The sequence below is a fragment of the Rhinatrema bivittatum genome, chromosome 4 (genome assembly GCF_901001135.1).
Source record: "Rhinatrema bivittatum chromosome 4, aRhiBiv1.1, whole genome shotgun sequence".
In the NCBI taxonomy this organism is placed as follows: Eukaryota; Metazoa; Chordata; class Amphibia; order Gymnophiona; family Rhinatrematidae; genus Rhinatrema; species Rhinatrema bivittatum.
In genome coordinates this window covers 206530814-206548780 of record NC_042618.1, presented here as the reverse complement: position 1 = coordinate 206548780, position 17967 = coordinate 206530814, and the positions used below count along the sequence as shown (strand labels likewise).

Genomic DNA, 17967 nt, shown 5'->3' with positions numbered 1-17967 from the left:
TATTCCTGTCATCTCTCTAGGGGCCTTCTTCAATTCATTCTTTGGTGAACACTGAGCAAAAATATTTATTCACTTTGGGGTAGATTTTAAAAATTTGTGCGATCTCGTACTTTTGTTCGCGCACCAGGCGCGAACAAACGTACGCTGGGTTTTATAAGATACGCGCGTATCTTATAAAATCCGGGGTCGGTGCGCGCAAGGGGGTGCACATTTGTGCAATCTGCGCGCGCCGAGCCCAGCGCGCGCTGCCTGTTCCCTCCGAGGCCGCTCCGATTTCGGAGCAGCCTCGGAGGGAACTTTCCTTTGCCCTCCCCCCACCTTCATCTCCCTTCGCCTACCTAACCCACCCCCCCGGCCCTATCTAAACCCCTCCCCCTTACCTTTGTTGGCAGATTTACACCTGCTAAAAGCAGATGTAAATCTGCGCGTGCCAGCAGGCTGCTGGCGTGCCATCACCCGACCCAGGGGCTGGTCCGGAGGCCTCGACCACTCCCCCGGGCCGGTGCCACGCCCCCAGGCCCACCCCCTAAACGCCGCGTCACGCCCCCGAAACGCTGCGTCATTTCGGGAACGCCCCCGACATGCCCCCTCCCCGCCCCTTTTACGAAGCCCCGGGACTTACGCGCATCCCAGGGCTCTGCGCGCGCCGACGCATGAGGGCCCTGCGCGCGTAAATCCAGCTGGATTTACGTGCGCAGGGCATTTAAAATCCACCCCTTTCTGCTTTGTCCTTATCACCCTCCACACATTTCTCACTTCATTAAAATCACCCCACCCCTGCCATCTCTCCTTTCACTAACACCAAAAGAGGTTTTAAGAATATAAGATTTGTCATACTGAGTTAGACCAAAGGTTCATCAAGCCCAGTATCCTGTTTCCAACAGTGGCCAGTCCAGGTCACAAGTACCTGCCAGGATACCAAAAGGTCGATAGTTTCTATGCTGCTTATCCCATGAATATGCAGTGTATTTCCCCAAGTCCACCTTAATATTGGAATTTGTCTAAACCTTTTTTTAAAACCAGCTACATGAACAGCTTTCACCACATCCTCCGGCAACAAATTCCAGAGATTAATTATGCATTGAGTAAAAAATATTTTCTTCTATTTGTCTTAAATGTTTTACCTAATAACGTCATTGTATGTCCTCTAGTTTTTGTATTTTTTGAAAGATTAAACAACTAATTCGCATTTACCCATTCCACTCCACTCATCATTTTATAGTTTTGTTTTACTGCTTTTGCTATTTTTCCTCCATTTGCATCTTTTACATTTTATTTTATTAAATTTTGCAAAATAAAATTACAATCTTAGTGTCACTCTTATAATGAATATTCACATTTTTAAATGAAGGATAACATTATGAAAATCTTAAAATTGTCTTAAGGATGTAATTTCATCAAATATTAGTCATAACCAATTTTCTCGCCCTTCCCTCTCATCCATATTCCCTTTTCCTCTCCTTTCCCTATACAGCTTTCTGCATATAGGTGTGTTTTTCCCATGCTTTTTTGAAGTTTGTTACTGTTTTTGTCTCCACAACCTCCTCCAGCATGGCATTCTGGGCATCCACCTTCATCTCATGAAAAAAGATTTCCTGTATTTTATTTAAAAAAAAAATGTTGTATACTGCTTCAATGGGGATAGATCGAAGCGCTTTCCAATAAAAACATACATAATCATCCAAGATGGCGATCTGGTGAGACGTATGTGAGCGTCTCTCTTACCTTCCTGACCTAATTCCTATGCCACATTCAGTTCGCAAGAGGAGGGCGAGGGAGCGCGTAGCTTCGGAACCTCCCTCCACCCAATCGGTAATGGGCCCCATGGATGCTCACATTCGCCAGGAAACAGCCGCTCCGGCATTGAGTTCGCTGGCCGTATCTCTGGGAGAAGATAAGCCAGAGCTAGGCCTTGAACTGTTAACATCTCTTTCACCGGAGGAAAGGTCTCCTCCTGCAAATTCCACGCTGAGACGCGCCTGCCAACAGCGAGGACAGACGGAGGCACTAGAGACGCGTGCCTCACGAGAATCTCTGCCGGAGCCCATGTTGGTGGGGGAAGGAGTCTCGGCACATTCTCAAGCTGACCGGGAGGCAGGAGAAGTAGCAGCTGGAGAGGAACGGCAGCAGCAAAGGAAGAACTTGTCCCAGCAGTAACCTGCACCATAAGGCCTCAAGTTTTTTCTCTTGAGACAATTTGGAAGGCGATTCAAGTAATACATACAAATATTTCAACACAAATGTTTAATATTGCTAAAGAAGTTAAACAGTTGGATAAATGACTAGAAGTGGCTGAAACGGGACTAGCTGAAAATAAACAACAGTTACAGTCCATTGAGGTGAAAATTGAGAGTACTATAAATATACAACAGGATTTGATAAAAGAAAATCAAATTTTACACTTTAAAGCTGAAAATTTGGACAACCACCTTCGTGCAAAAAACTTAAGGTGCATTAATTTTCCAAAGCTTCCTTATATTGCACCTAAAGAAATATTGTGAAGATATATGATAGAGGTGCTGAAAATTATAGAAGCAACATTACCAATAATTTCAAAAGCATATTATATCCTTCCAATGAAGAAAGGTCAAACAGATACTAATAACTTTCAGATCTTAACCTCAAGAGAATCACCTAAGCTGGACATTTTTTATGAAACTTTAGCTGTGTCATCAACTCTGATTACCTTCTTACTCGAAGCAGAGAGGGAATGGATCTTTAAATGGTACTTTTTTGCATCGTACTGAATTGTTCCTGAATCATAAGATACAAATTTTCCCCGACCTGTCAAGGCAAATGCAGAAAAGAAGACAATTTCTTCTGTTGAAGCCCCAAGTGGTGGAATTGGGATGTTTATTTCTTTTAAAATTCCCATGCAAGTGTCTGATTAAGCATCAAGGGGTTTCATTTCTATTTCATCAGCCTACCCAGTTAATTTCATTTATATCAGATAAAAAGAAGATTTTGTTTAGTTCTTCCCCCAACTACTAGCTTAGTAACTTCATAAGCTGTAACTATAGATCTTTCAATATATATGCTGTATTCCATTAGAGCCAATATTTCTGTTTAATATATAATTCCTAAGGTTGTGATAATCTTGGATCCTTATTGTGGGCTTGATCATGATTTGTAACTTTATATTTTGAGAGTTTGTCTCCTGGGAGATTAGGGATAATTGCCTGTATAAATAAGTCATCTGGAATGTGTAATTTTCTTCTTCCCAGATGTTAAAAATAGTTACAAAACATGTATTTCCTTTCAAGTTAATACTTGAAAATAGTTGTAAAATGAATAAATAGAAAAAAAAACATACATAATAAAATATGAAACACAAAACATCAATACAACATAAAAAGCATAAATATAACACAATGTTGATGTTCTTGAATCTAACCTCTTGGACCTTCATATCCTGACCCCTTGTGCTATATCTTAAGACCATAAGAACATAAGATATGCCATACTGGGACAGACCAAGGGTCCATCAAGCCCAATATCTTGTGTCCAACAGTGGCAACCAAATCACAAGAATCTGGCAAGTACCCAAATGTTAAATAAATAGATCCCAAGCTGTGCTTCTTGTGCATTAATACCGTTCATGTATTTAACTGTCTGTATCATACACCCTCATCTTGCCTCTCTTCTGTACTATCTATATTGAGGGCCTTCATTTTCGTCTGATAGTGCTTTTGGTACAAACTTTGCACCTTTTTGATTGGCTTTCTCTCAACCATCTTTAACCTCTCTATATCCTTTCTAACATACAGCGTCCAGAACTGAACACATACTCCAGGTGATGCTTCACCAGTGACGTGTGATGCGTTTTCCTCCCCCCATCACCTTAGAATCAGCAATGCGAGCTTGGGCTGTGTGAGGTGATGAGAAAGAGGCAGGGTGAAGGGCTGCCTAAGAACCATGTGGGAATAGGATGGGTGAGTGCAAGAGCACAAAACCTGGGATGAGCGGAAGCTGCGTGCTGGCGCACACAAATAAAACCACAGGCCTCTCCTTCAGACGCTGGTGGGTTGAGCTCCGTTGGCGGTCTGCGGCCTCTCTCCTTCTTCACCCACTTGTGAAGAATGCCATCCTGCTTGTCCTCAGAGAGGTCACAGACACCTCCATCCTAGAACATTATTTCATTCTTCTCCCATTCTTCAGAATTCTGTTCTCTCCCCCCCCCAGCTGCTGTCGGCACATGCTGGGAGCCACATGGAGAGACTTCCCTTACAGATCCCCATTGAGTGAAAGCTGGGAACAGACATGCCACACCAGAGTGCATCTTTGTGCCTTATCAGTATTACCTCGCCACAGAATACTTTCTTCAGGATCCCATAGATGGAGTCAGCTGTGGATTCATTATCACAACACAGCCAGCTGGTAATAGAGGTATGTAAAGTGTATCAAGAAAACAAAGAGGTAGGCGATCTATGGTACCGTCAGGTGAACACAAAGGGAATAGATGCCTTAATCTTTTTCAATACTTTATTGGTGCAGAGACGTTCCAGGTAAATTGCCCGACTCAGGCCGAGTTTTGCAGCTTTTTAGCCGCTGCCTCAGGAGCTCCAAAATTCAAATTATTGATACTGTATGATCCACTCATATCAAGTAATATGCCAGCGATGATAAAACAACTTCACACCAATGGGTCCAAACGCGAATTTGTGTGGCAAACCGCAGTCTCTGCTATGCAACTGACCTTCTTTTGGAACGATGGTATATAAAATGCCTAAATAATGTTCCTGGTTTTCCATTGTTCTGCAGGTAGAGGCTGGCTTTTTGTGGGTTCCATTTCAGTTCTCAGCACATTTCTGTTTATACTTTCTGATTTCTTCAATCTGTATTTGGTGAGGGTCTGTCTATGTTTTGCATATGTGACAGGTGACGGGGTGGGGGCGCATCAGTTTTCAAAATATAGAGTGCAGGAGTGAGCTTGGCTTTATTTGTTCGCACAAGGCAGCAAAAAAACTTAGCACGGGCCCTAGAACCCAGCATCGTGTCCCTGTGTTTTTTTTGTATATTCTGCTTTTTGGCATTTTAAAGTGGATTATTATATTCAGGTACATAAGGAATTTCCCTATTCCCAGAGGATAAATGGACTTGCGCAAGGTCACAAGAAGCAACAGTGGGATTTGAACGCTGATTTTCATATCACTTCTAACCACTAGGCTTCTCCATTTAGATGCGCAAGTCTCCTCGTCTAACAAGTTCCCCTTGGGTCTCACCGTATGGTTGGTGCTGATTTTTTCACTTGTTCCCCATAAGACCAGCAGCTAACACTAGTGTCCTGTTATTTATTTTATTTTTTTTTAAATCTCATTCTGAGGGTGGGACGAGGAGCTGGTCGTGATTCTGCAGTTTGTACCATGGATGGGCAAAAGGCAGCACTGTCGCGAGGTCTGTACCATGGAAGGGCGCCAAGTGGCACCGTGGCTGGGTCTGTATTGGAGAAGCGAGGAGCAGGGCGCTGGGGCGGGGGCCACAGGACAGAGGGGCGGCCGGTGACACTGTCCTGGGGGTTTCTACCGCGGCGGGACGGCAGGTGGCGCTGTGGCGGGGCTGCAGGCGACGCTCTGTCCACCCCCCCCCCCCTTCACTGTGCGGCCTCGCTGTGTGCGCAGAGACGCTCCCGGCAGGCAGATCATGGCCAGCCCGGAGGATCCGGTGCAGCGCGAGATCCACCAGGACTGGGCGAACCGCGAATATATCGAAGTGATCACCAGCAGCATCAAGAAAATCGCCGATTTCCTCAACTCCTTTGGTGAGCGACGAAGAGAGGCCCGGGACTGGGGGGGGAGGCCCGAGAGAGATGGGACCCGGGGGGGGGAGAGGGGTCTGATCCCGAATTGTTGGAGCCGAGCCCTGGGCTGCCAGTAATAAAGTTGCTGGTAGTGTCGGCGGAGGCCGCTGTTGAGAGCTCGGGCCAAGCCTAGCCCTCACCCCTGGGACCCTCTCCTCTGAGCTAGAGGAGCTCCCATCCCCAAAAGGTGCTGCCGATCCTGACGAAGGATGTTCCTCTTTCTGTTTATCAGACATGTCCTGCCGCTCCCGGCTGGCGACCCTCAATGAAAAGCTGACTGCGTTAGAGAGAAGAATCGAGTACATAGAGGCCAGGGTAAGTAAAAGTGGTACTGTGTGTATGTATGGCTGTATGATCATGACATGGGTTGCACAGGCATGTCTATTTCTGCACTAGTATTGTGTGTGTATCTCATACAGGCCGCGTCTGTATGATTGGGGGCAGCATGCACGAGTCTGTAGGGTTATGGGCTGTATATGCATGTCCATTTCTGCATGTCTCTGTGTATGGCCCAAGCTGCACTGCTGCATCGTAGCTCTCCTGCCTAAATTACACATGCATGTCCATTTTTGCGCTGTGTATGTCTGTATGATCGTGGGAGACGTGTGGCCATTTCTGCACTGTCGGCACTGTGTGTCTGTGTATGGTTGTGGGCTGCACATGTGTGTCCACTTCAGCGCACTCTGCATTGTCTGTAGGTACTGTTGTGGGATGTGCATGTGTGGCCATTTCAGCACTGTCGGCATTGTATGTCTGTGTGTGCAGTTGTGGGCACTGTCAGTGCTGTGTGTATGGCTGCACTCGTGTTCTGCACTGTCAGCGTTGTGTATCTGTGTGTATGGTTACAGGCTGCATATACATGTCCATTTCTGCACTGCTAGCAATGCATATACTATCATAGGCTGCACGTTTGTCCATTTCTGCACTGTTGGTCCTGTGAGTCTGTGTGTACGATTGAAGGCTGCACACGCGTGTCCATTTCTGTATTGTCAGTTCAGAGTTACTTGGCTTGTACCTTGGGCCCTTCAGGAGTGTATGGGGGCGGGGGGGATTTATATGGCCAAAAATTTTTATTTTGATGTGGTCAGTACTCCCAGGAGTACTAGGTCTCTTGACTAGTGAGTGCAAATGTAATAAGTCTTGCTCCAACTGCATGACATAAGTCTGAAGTCTCTTGCTGGAACTGGGATTTTTCTAATAAAGCAGGATCCAGTAACTTCCATGTCACAAATGTTACTCCAGTAACAGCCATGTCACAAATCACATTTAGGTCTATCAAGTATCTGCTATCATTGTATTTGTAATTAGTTTCTGAGTTAACTCTCTCCATCTGCTTTCCACCTCCCCAGTTCCATTACCCCTGTTTTATTGTAACTTCTCGCTTCTTCAGGTTAAGGTTATTGTTATAATACCTCTGTTCACTGTAAACCGATATGATATGATTTGTATCATGAATGTCGGTATAAAAAAGTAATAAATAAATAAATAAATAACTTAAGACTTCAGAGGAATTCACAGCATGAACAGTTTTACTCTATTACCAGCTGGCTGTTTATTGTAATGCATCCACAGCTGACTCAATCTATGGGATCCTGAAGAAAATATTCTGTGGTGAGGCAATATTGATAAGGCACAAAGATGCACTCTGGTGTGGCATGTCTGTTCCCAGCTTTCACTCAATGGGGATCTGTAAGGGAAGTCTCTCCATGTGGCTCCCAGCATGTGCTGACAGCAGCTGGGTGGGGAGAACAGAATTCTGAAGGATGGGAGAAGAATAAAAGACTGTTCCAGGATGGAGGTGTCTGTGACCTCTCTGAGGACAAGTAGGATGGCATTCTTCACAAGTGGGTGACGTCAACCAGTGGAGCCCAGGCCAGAATTTTTTATGTCAGAGTTTCCAGAAATTTGACTGTCTCCTGCTGGGTATGTGCTGCATGCCATATCATACGTTCAAGGTAATACAAACACAGAGGGCTAATGTTAAATAGGTTCTCTATATTCAATAATTTTGACCACACTACTAGAGAACACTACATATCATATCACAAGACACTTAAATTCAAACATACAAAAATGTTTATTTAAGAATAATAGACAATTAAATACTAACTAACCATTCATACAATCACACTATTCACTCATTAAAACCAAATGCAGTACATCATAAAATGGGCCCATCTCAATTACCCAACACTTGTAATGTGTAAGAAATTAATTGTACATCTTTACAGCAATACAAATATTGTTGTCAACTGAATACTGATTTTAACAAGCACTGAGTTTAAACATCTCATATTTTGAACAAACTTAAACGATAGTCATAGTTATATAAAGTAGAGTATATAACAGATACATTCAGTTGAAATTTCTTCCACAATGTGGACCCCTTCCACTTCACCCGTCCATTAAAGATGGTTTTTTTTGTCGTGCAGTCTTAGCACCATCCACTCGGCTAATCCCCGACAAAGATCTTTGTTTCACTTGCAAAACAGGCTTCCTCAGGGAGAACTCCTTGCCGATATTTCACTCTCCACGAACTAAACCGTATAACGCCAACAAATACTAACCGCCGCAAACACTTAAATTCAGCTCTCTTAAACACGAATTTCAGAAGTTCAAAAAATGTTCAAATCTTCTCCAAACGATTTATTATGAATTTTCATACATAATTCAACTGGTAGCACAACTTCGTGAAACCGGAAATGACGAATTTACCGGCCAATTCCTAGACAGGTGTTGTTTTTTCTTAAATAAAAATTTTTGTATGCTTGAATTTGTGTCTTGTGATATGATATGTAATATCATACGTTCATGCAGAGGCCACTTCAGTCTCTTCCATGGAGCTCACTGGTTTGCAGATCTTCACTCTCCCGCTTTGTTAGCATTTTTCCAGTCCAGAATTGGGCAAGAGTCATTTGTTGTGGGGCTCGGGGTTTTTTTTCTCCCCTTCTAGTGGCCTTAAGTAGGTTTTTTAGTTGTTTCTATAAGCTTCATTTTGTTGTGCCCATGCAGTGCACCGATTTCACTGCACTGAGAAGCATCAAACACTCATAGGCATCAAAACTTTCGCTTTGTTTCTTTGATTTTTCATCCGGTCATGGATAAGCAGACCTGTGCCTTTAAATAATGTCCCTGGTGTTACAGGTTCTTGTCTATCACAGAACCTCGTGATAAGTGTGTCCTGTCCTTGGGGGCATTGCATGATGTCCCAGAGCAGTGGTTCTCAAACTTTTTTCGGCCGGGGCACACCTGACAGATGGTTCTCACATGCATGACACACTGAACATGTGACCGGCATGAGTCCAAATGTAAATATACATTCTGCATTCTCAGGAACCCCCAACAATGGGTGCAGAGCCAGAACTAGAGCATTACCTGTACAACTCACCATACAAAAAAAGGTGTTCTGGTGACATCTCAGTAAAAGCAAAACAAACTCTTTTTACTGGCAGGCACAGTACCCCTCCTTATGAAATGATAGTAATTTACCACTAATGCATGTCCTATTGAGAAAACACAACAAATAAGATTGATACAAATGCCTACATGCGGTCACACACCCAGAACTGACCTTCACCAAGTACAGAAAGACCACGAATTATAAATATGGAGACAAACTGGAATGGAAAACCAAAACAGCCAATCTGCATGCAGTGCAAACCTGGAGAAACGGAAAGAGAAATATAGCACCTACCATAGTCCCAAGATCTGCAATAAAGCACACAAGCTAATCTGCACAAAAAATTACACCTGCATTACGTAACACACTCAAACAATAACAACCCAACTTATGAAAGGGCAATAGTACAAATCTTAAACCAGGCCCTAAACACTAACACACTTCTTATTGGGAAAATAGAATACGCCAAGCTGCTATAGATCCCCACACAAAAATAATTGTAAAACTATACTAATAAATGATACAAAGCAGCTGATGAATGGAATAACATCCAACAATTAAAAACTCATAAAAATTATTAAAATGGCAGTCAATCAAGAAAAATAAACTTAAAAAGCCACCTTTACTTACCCTCTCCAGCAACTCTCCTACTCCTTTCCCTTGCAGGCCAATAGCGCACACCAGAAGCAGCAGTGACTGCTGAAGCTCTGTCCTCACAGTCCTCTTCCTTAGGGCCCACAACCAGTCACTCACACACACAGTCTCTGTCTCACACAGACCAGTAACCTCCCTAACCAGTCTCTGTCTCTCACACGTACACACCAGTCACCTCCCTGACCAGTCTCTGTCTCTCACACGTACACACAGAGTAACCTCCCTGACCAGTCTCTGTCTCTCACACGTACACACAGAGTAACCTCCCTGACCAGTCTCTGTCTCTCACACGTACACACCAGTTACCTCCCTGACCAGGCTCTGTCTCAATGACACACATGCTCTCTGACTTACGTACAACCTCTCAATCACACACACATGCTCTTTCTCCCATTCTACCACAGCCCACAAAGCTGCCACTCACGCACCCATTGTACCACACACAAGCTCTCACTCACGCAGGACAGTGAGACAAGGCACAGGGAACTAGCAACATGCACTGCAGACAAGGCAGGCGAACCTGTTCTTGAAGCATCAGTCAGATCACCTGGCGAATTTAAATAGCCGGCCCAGAAGATGTAATCTCATTGGTGCCGCAGGAACAGTGCGCACTGTGCACACGCCTAGGGGCATAAATTGAGGAGGCAAGATGGCGGCATCCTTGCTGTAGGGAGAGCTGAGGGTGAGTGCATAATTATGAATAATTATGGATTATTTATGATTGGTCAAATGTTACAAATGGGCTCTGCACCCAGGGATTTTGGTCAGCTTAGAAAAAGCTACAGATAAACTTCCTAGAGCTAGGGGTGTTCAGTAAACTCTGAAGGATATCGGAGATTGATTGACCAACAAAGTTGTCCTGGTTCAGCCAGACAATCAAGTAGCAATCTTTTTTACATCTAAAAGCAGGGAGGAATAGTATTGTACCTCCTGTGTTAGGAGACCATTCAGATGTGGGACTGGGCCATTTTATCAAGGGATGGTTCTTAGAGCCGTGTATCTGGCAGGCAAGGAGAATTAACTTGCGGAGAGATTGAATGGTCCCTGGGACAGGTGGGGGGAAGCAAACCAGATATTCTGTGAGTGGTAGGTCTGTTTGCTTCTCCCCAGAATAATAACATCCCACTCTTCTGCTCCAGGAAAGGGACGCAAGTCAAATTAGTGTTGGATGCCTTTACCATCGAATAGAGTGAGGGCCTGCTGTATATGTATCCTCTGATTCCACTTGTCGCAAAAACTTTGTTGAAGCTAAGAGAAGACTGAGGAAGTACTCCATGAAGTTAGCATGTGGCACATTTAAAACTAATCGGAGAAAGTTCTTTTTCACTTAATGCACAATTAAACTCTGGAATTTGTTGCCAGATGTGGTTAATGCAGTTAGTGTAGTTGTGTTTAAAAAAGGACTGGATAAGTTCTTGGAGAAGTCCATTACCTGCTATTAATCAAGTTGACTTAGAAAATAGCCACTGCTATTACTTGCAACAGTAGCACGGAATAGACTTAGTTTTTGGGTACTTGCCAGATTCTTATGGCCTGGATTGGCCACTGTTGGAAACAGGATGCTGGGCTTGATGGACCCTTGGTCTGACCCAGTATGGCATGTTCTTCTTCTTCTTAAGCATGATTTTCATATCCCCCTTTTAGATGAGACAGATTTGGTCCCCGCTTCTGAGGGAGCTGTCCATCAGGGATCCAATCAGTTTGGGAAATTCCCCCAACTCTTTATCATTCAAGATCGAGAGCAGTTGCACCATCCCAAAGTCAGATCCCTGGCTCTCTCAGCCTATATGTTGAGAGGGTAACTTTACAACTCCTGGATCTCTCGGAGGTTGTCTCTCCTATTCTTTTGACTTCAAGAAAGGAATCCACAAGGAAGTCCTGTGGACTAAAGTAGAGGAGGTTTGCCTTGTGTGAGCAAAAAGCCTTAGAAGACCCTTTCTCCTGCTTCATACAAAAACTGCTTCACTAACTTCTACATCTGTCCAAGTCAGATCTCAAAACCAATTCAATAAGAGTTCATCTCCGTGCAGTTGACGACTATCACCGTCATGTAGAAGATAGACCCATCTCTGGATAACCTTTGTTTGTCTGAACCATGTGGGGCCTGCTTCATTTTAAGTCTCCCACTGTGTCTTGGAACCTCAGTATGGGACCGACTCAACTGATATAAGCTCTCTTAGGCCTCTCATTACATCCTGTAACCTGAAATATCTGCCCTGGAAAATCATATTTTTGGTAACTCTAAAAACCTATCCACCTTGTACCAAGTTTTTTCATAATAGCATGAGTCTACACACACATCCTAAATTTCTGCCTAAGGTAGTATCAGAATTCCATCTTAACCAGTCGTCCTTCCAGCATTTTCTTCCAGGCCATATGTCCACCAAGCTAAACAAATACTACAGTTTGGACTGCAGGAGAACCCTGGCCTTCTACTTGGAGAAGACTGAAGTCCATAGAAAGTTCACCCAGCTTTTAATTTCTTTTGACCCCCAACAAACTGGGTGATTGTCATCGCTAAACAGAAATTATCCAGTTAGCTGACCGATTGCAGCCCCTTCTGTTTGTTATACCAAGGAGGACCTTGATCTGGTTGATCCCGCCTACCTAAGATTGGTCTCCATAGAAGAGATCTGTAGATCTGCAAAATGGAGTTCTTGCCACATATTCACATTGCACTATTACTTGGACAGGGATTCCTGAAGTGACAGAAGGTTCAGCCAACCTGCAGAATCTCTTTGAGGTGTAGAACCCAACTCCATCCTTCCTAGCGCCCGTTTGTTTGTTTCAGAAGAGACTCTAGACGGGTTTACAGTAAAAAAACAATGTAAAATACATAATAAAATACCAATTTCAGACATGACATAAAACAGCAGACTTAAATATTTATAATACCCAAAAATAAAACATTGCTTTATATACATATACAATAACGGTAAATAACCAACGCAATAAAAAAAACAAAACGTTTATTAGAAGAACTAGCCACCATCACTCAAAAGTCAAAGCAAAATGTCATCCTTTATAGTTTTTGCGGAAACTCAACTAATCATTAATTGCATGACTGCCCCGATAGAAGAAAAACATTAAAAAAAAAAAAAGGCTCATTGCCACCAAAACTGGTTGTGGTTGTGCCTGTTGGCACTGTCTTGGAGCCCCCATTGTGAGGACTGCCATCCTTCTGTCCTTGAAGAACACGTTATGGGTAAGCAACTCTTTCTTTTGCTGCTGTTATCAGTGTTAAGTGTGCTATGACATTTCTTCCAACACTAAAAGGTCTTCTGGAGCTAGAGCCAGGTCACATTGCCAATATGTTGGGGTTTTGAGATTTTCTATTACCTTCTTCCTTTACTGGACCCCCTCTCCTTTTATTTGCTGCTCTTATGAGGGAACCATTAGATATGGTTTGTCATTTTTTCCTTGGGCCCATTACCAGGCGATCAGCCAGCAGGTCCTGCTAGGGCTGGTTTTCAGGCAGCCTCAAGGTGTCAGTGTATCAGCATTATAAGCCTCTTTGCCTCTCCCACTGTGTTCACTACTCCAGCAGCATCTGAGCTGGGGCTGGGTTTTGTCCAAGTGGATCAATAACCTTTTTGGTCAGCCCGCCTCACTATACTTTCTCGAGTGGATAATTTCACTACTGTCTCTTTCTTGGTAGGTAACAAAAGGCGAGACGCTCACATAAAAGACGAGAGGCCAGGAAGAAGCTTCTGAATGTGTACAGCACTCGCTCTCAGCCACCACGTTTCCTGCTTTCTTCTTCAGTTTTAACAGGGGATTGCTCTTGTATTTTCCTGACCATGTGGTCAGCGGTGAGGGCTCATAGCTTTGGCTTCCGGTTTCGTTCTCCTTCCTGCTCGGTGCTGGGGTGCACTGAAACTGTAAAATTATGTGATGTCATCTGAAAATTGATCAAACAACCTGTCCTTTTTTTCACCATCGGCAGCCCTTGTGCAGAACAAGGCTGTTTTAAACCAAATCTGTATAGTTAAAAGAAAACGTAACAATGTAAGTGGGTAGAAATGATCTCATTAGATGTTGAAAAATGCAAACTTCCAGCACTGTGAAGGTCATGTTCCCTCATACATTGTCATGGTAGCAGCTTGTATTGGTCACCCTTATAAAGGAATTAGCTGTACCCAGTTATGTTCTGTTCTTTTTTTTGAGATGGGCTGACACGACCCTTACGCTCCACTCCAGGGATTCTGTGTGTAAATTAACATGGGGGAGGGGGGCTCTTACATCTGAAAGCCCAGGGGTGAGACAGATTCCTCTCTTCTCTGCAGCAGTGCTGGATCCCTGCAGCATGTCCAGCCTCCTCTAGCATCTTGTACGCAAGGTTTCACGGAACATTTCCAACAGGAAACATGGACAGAATGCATTTCAAACAATTATGAACAGATACTGCAGTGGGTTAGTGATCATGTGCCAATTGAAACTGTATTGGGGGTGTTTTTCAGAGTTTTCTAAGTATTTCTTGTTTTTACATGTAAAATTGTCTTTCTCATTTGTGTTTCCACAATAAAAATTCTTTGCTTTAGTTCTTTTTTTTTTTTTATTTGGTTATTACAGGGTGGAGTGAACAGTCAAATATAGAGAGATGATTACATATGCCCGAATCGATAGGAAAGGAGAGGGATTTTAAAATTTCTCCAGGACATTTTTACCTTGCGCTTTTGCATCTTCTCCCTCCAATAATTTGTTTTGACGCGGGCCAGTGAGAGTGCATGGTGAGTGAGTTTCTTCTCTAGCAAGCGCACACCTTCCACCTATCTTGGTGCATTCCTCTCTCCTGGTTCCTCTTTGTGGCTTGTTCGGAGAAAAAGTAAGAGCAAAATAGCATTCAGAAAATACAGCCAGACAGAGGAGGAAGAGGACGGGCAAAATCAGCAGGAGAAAGAAAGGGAGTCAGGGAAGGGCAGTTACACTGGCAGAGGGTAAACGTTCAGCTATGTAAATAACACGAGGACGAATAAAAGGGGCATAAGCATTAAAGGAGCGGACCAGAAGCAAGTGGAACTCTTAAATATTTTTCATGTTGTTCACACTAGAAGTGAGAGGAGGATGGATGAAAGTGAAGAGTCAAGGACATAAGAGATCGTAGCGAGAACACTTTGCTATTTACTGAGGGTAAGGTTCAGTGTACTGGCACAAGGCTGTGAGATGCAATGGATGCATCCCAGAATATTAAAGGAGGTACTTACTGAATCCCTCCCAGCTCTGTGCTGCTCCACCAGGAACGGAACAAAAAGGAAGCAGAAAACTACAGATTTGTTAGTTTGACATCAGCGATAGGCAGCACAATGGAAGCACTATTGAAGAACAGAATAGTACAATGCCTTGAAGTCAGTTGGTTATCGGATCATGGGAAACATGGTTTCACAACAGGAAGCTCTTGCTAAGCAAACTTAATTCATATTTTTTTTTAACGTGACCAGAGTAGTAGATTGGAGGGGGGAGAAGCAGCAGATGATGATTTTTGGATTTTTAGCCCTCCTTTCCAGATGATGCTCAGGACAGCTATCTGGATTTTACTGATACTGCTCCACATCGAAGACTGGTGAACAGGCTGGCCAGCCTGGCAATTGTAAGAAATATAAAATGGGTGAGAAGTTGATTGAGCAACAGAAATCAGAATGGTAGTTACTGGGGTGCACTCTGGTGAAGGAACAGTGACCAGCGAGGTGCCACAAGGCCTTTTAAAAGAGCTAGAAGGGAAGATCTGTCTGTTTGTAGGTTATATGAAAATCTACACATTAGACATAGTGGGGGAAAGTAACAGCACCAGATAAGGTGACTAAAATATTGGAAAAAAATGTCAAGGGATTGGCAAACAGGCTTTTAAAAAAAAATCCCCAAATCATGCATTTCAGGTGCTGAAATCCAAGAACTAAATACCATTAGAAGGGGAAGGTCTAGATGTCACCAAACAAGAAAGATACCTGGGGAGAGGGGGTCATCTCTGATCACATCAAGGAAACCATTTGGTGTGACAGCACAGCTAGGGCTAATAAAGGGAGGTATCACAGAGACTGGCCTTGTAATTTAGTAGCAATGCTGCAAGCTGCTATGCATAGGCATGAGTTTGATTGCCGTTTTCCCATGCGGCCTAATGATGCAGAAGACCATTTATGGCTGTGAAAGGTAAACAGGTACTTTAAATTGAGTTCAAAGTAGATTGGTAACTAGTGAGCTGTATGTGATGGGGGTGAAAGACTGATGTGCATGGACCTAGAGAGGGATCGGGGGGGGGGGGGGGGTGATAGCGTCTGGTGATCTGAAGGTGGCAAAGCTCTGAGACAAGGCAGTTCTATATTGAGTTGGGGTAGGTGGCTGCTTCAGATAGCAAAATTTGTGGGGGTAGCAGAAAGTGCCCCCCAAAATACCCATCCAGTGGCCGCCTCACCAGTAGGAAGACCTGTGCCACAGCACCAGTTGAAGATGTACTAGTGGGGTTTCGATATATCACCAGCAAGAAGAGGCTGTGCAAGACGGCGCTATTTAATGATGCACTGACAGGATGTCCACCCCCACCCCCCGCCAGCGAGAAGAGTCCCCATGCAACTGTGGTAACACACTGGTGGGGTTCCTGCCAACGAGAAGAGGCCTCGCATGGCAGCCCTTGACCAGCGGTGGGCCCCGTACTGACATGCCAGCACCCGGCCAGCAAGAAGCAGCAGAAGATGATGACCTGATGGGGAGGCGTGAGTCATATGATGGGTTGTGACTGAAAGGTAAGGGAAGGGGGTTGGCAGGGTGTGAGTGATGGGAAGGGAGGGTAGCTGAAGAAAGGGAAGAAGTGAGTGGCTAAGAGAAGGGAAGAGGGGTAAGAATGAGGGAAGGGATGGAGATTTAATAGGGTAAGTGAATGAAGGGTAGCGTGTCGAAGGGGTGAGTGGAGTTGAGGGAAGGAAAGGAGGTGAGAGGGAAAGGGATGAGTGACTGAAGGGAAAGATGTGAATGACTAAGAGGGCAGGGAAGGGGGTTAGTGAAAGGGAAGTTAATAGGAATTGAGTGAATGCTGAAAGGTAAATCATAGGGGAGGAAGAGTGAAGAAGTAGAAGAGGGGAGTGAGAAGAAAAGGGCATTGAAGAGTGTGTGTGTGTTTTAGAGAGGGGAAAGTTTGTGTTCCCTCTTCCCTTGCCCCTCTACGTCCCCTCTGCTAATCTACGACAATCTCAAAATGACGAAATCAAAGGTTCACAAGTATGGAGAAGGGGAAATGTTTTATTCTTCTTAGTTTTGTTGTTTGATATTTCTGCTGATTTGAAATATTTAATTGAATTTTGGGAAATGTTTAACTTTTTTTCATCTTTATTCTTAATTTTTAGATGTTGCTATGTTCATCATTTGATTTGAAATATTTTTATTAGTATGTTTTACTAGTATGTTTAATGATTTATATTTCTTGATTTTGTTTTATATTTGTTGATTTTTCTGTATTTGCATTATTGTATATGAATCTGGCTTGAAGTGGTTTCTAGTTCAGTTTTTGTGTGCACCTTTATACTTTATGGTCGTTTTATCTGGTGAAGGTCTATCTGTGTTCTGCATGTGTGCCTGAGGTGAGGTATTCTGCTTGCGTTTACTTTCTGTGTAGGTATCTGTAACAGTCTGGCATGTTTTATTTCCTAATAGGAAGTGTATTGGTGTTTTAGGGCCTGGTATAATATTTGCAGTGTTGCCTTTTTCATAGTTAGGGTTGTTACTGTTTGAGTACTGGCATTTAGTGCTGTTTTGGGATAGGAGGTTTATTTATTTATTTGAAATTTATAAACCGCCTATGAACATTCCTAGGTGGTTTACATTTTACCATTCATAATACAAACAAAGTAAGACTATATTAAACACATCACAAAAAAAAAAGGGAACATACAATAAATTAACAAAACTATATTGTAATTCCATTTACTGATGGCTTTCGGAGGGCCAGCGTGCTTTACAATAGGCCTAATACCATGTGAGTTCCAAGTGTCTTTTTTGCAGGGTTTTCCAGTTGACCACAGCAGTGCGTATAAATAATAATATACATATTCGTGTAAGTGATATTTTTATCTGAGAAGGCTGTACTTTGAATGTCATTTTTCATGTTAAACCTCCCCTTTTGGATTGGGGA

At 43.5% G+C, this 17967-nt stretch overlaps 1 protein-coding gene across 1 annotated transcript; it reads left to right on the top strand.

Annotated features, from left to right (window-relative positions):
* The first annotated feature begins 5568 nt into the window (after nt 1–5568).
* BRK1 (BRICK1 subunit of SCAR/WAVE actin nucleating complex) lies at nt 5569–14391 on the top strand. Its single transcript, XM_029599604.1, has 3 exons — nt 5569–5758; nt 6030–6112; nt 13510–14391. The coding sequence occupies exons 1-3, from the start codon at nt 5641–5643 to the stop codon at nt 13534–13536; spliced, it is 228 nt and encodes a 75-aa protein (XP_029455464.1). The 5' UTR covers nt 5569–5640; the 3' UTR covers nt 13537–14391.
* The last annotated feature ends 3576 nt before the right edge of the window (nt 14392–17967 follow it).

Bases quoted from the DNA above. Each gene is read 5' to 3' on its own strand.
- BRK1 (XM_029599604.1), top strand. From the start codon at position 5,641: ATGGCCAGCCCGGAGGATCCGGTGCAGCGCGAGATCCACCAGGACTGG. The intron at 5,759-6,029 runs GTGAGCGACGAA...TCTGTTTATCAG, and splicing joins CGATTTCCTCAACTCCTTTG to ACATGTCCTGCCGCTCCCGG. The intron at 6,113-13,509 runs GTAAGTAAAAGT...CTTTCTTGGTAG, and splicing joins TCGAGTACATAGAGGCCAGG to GTAACAAAAGGCGAGACGCT.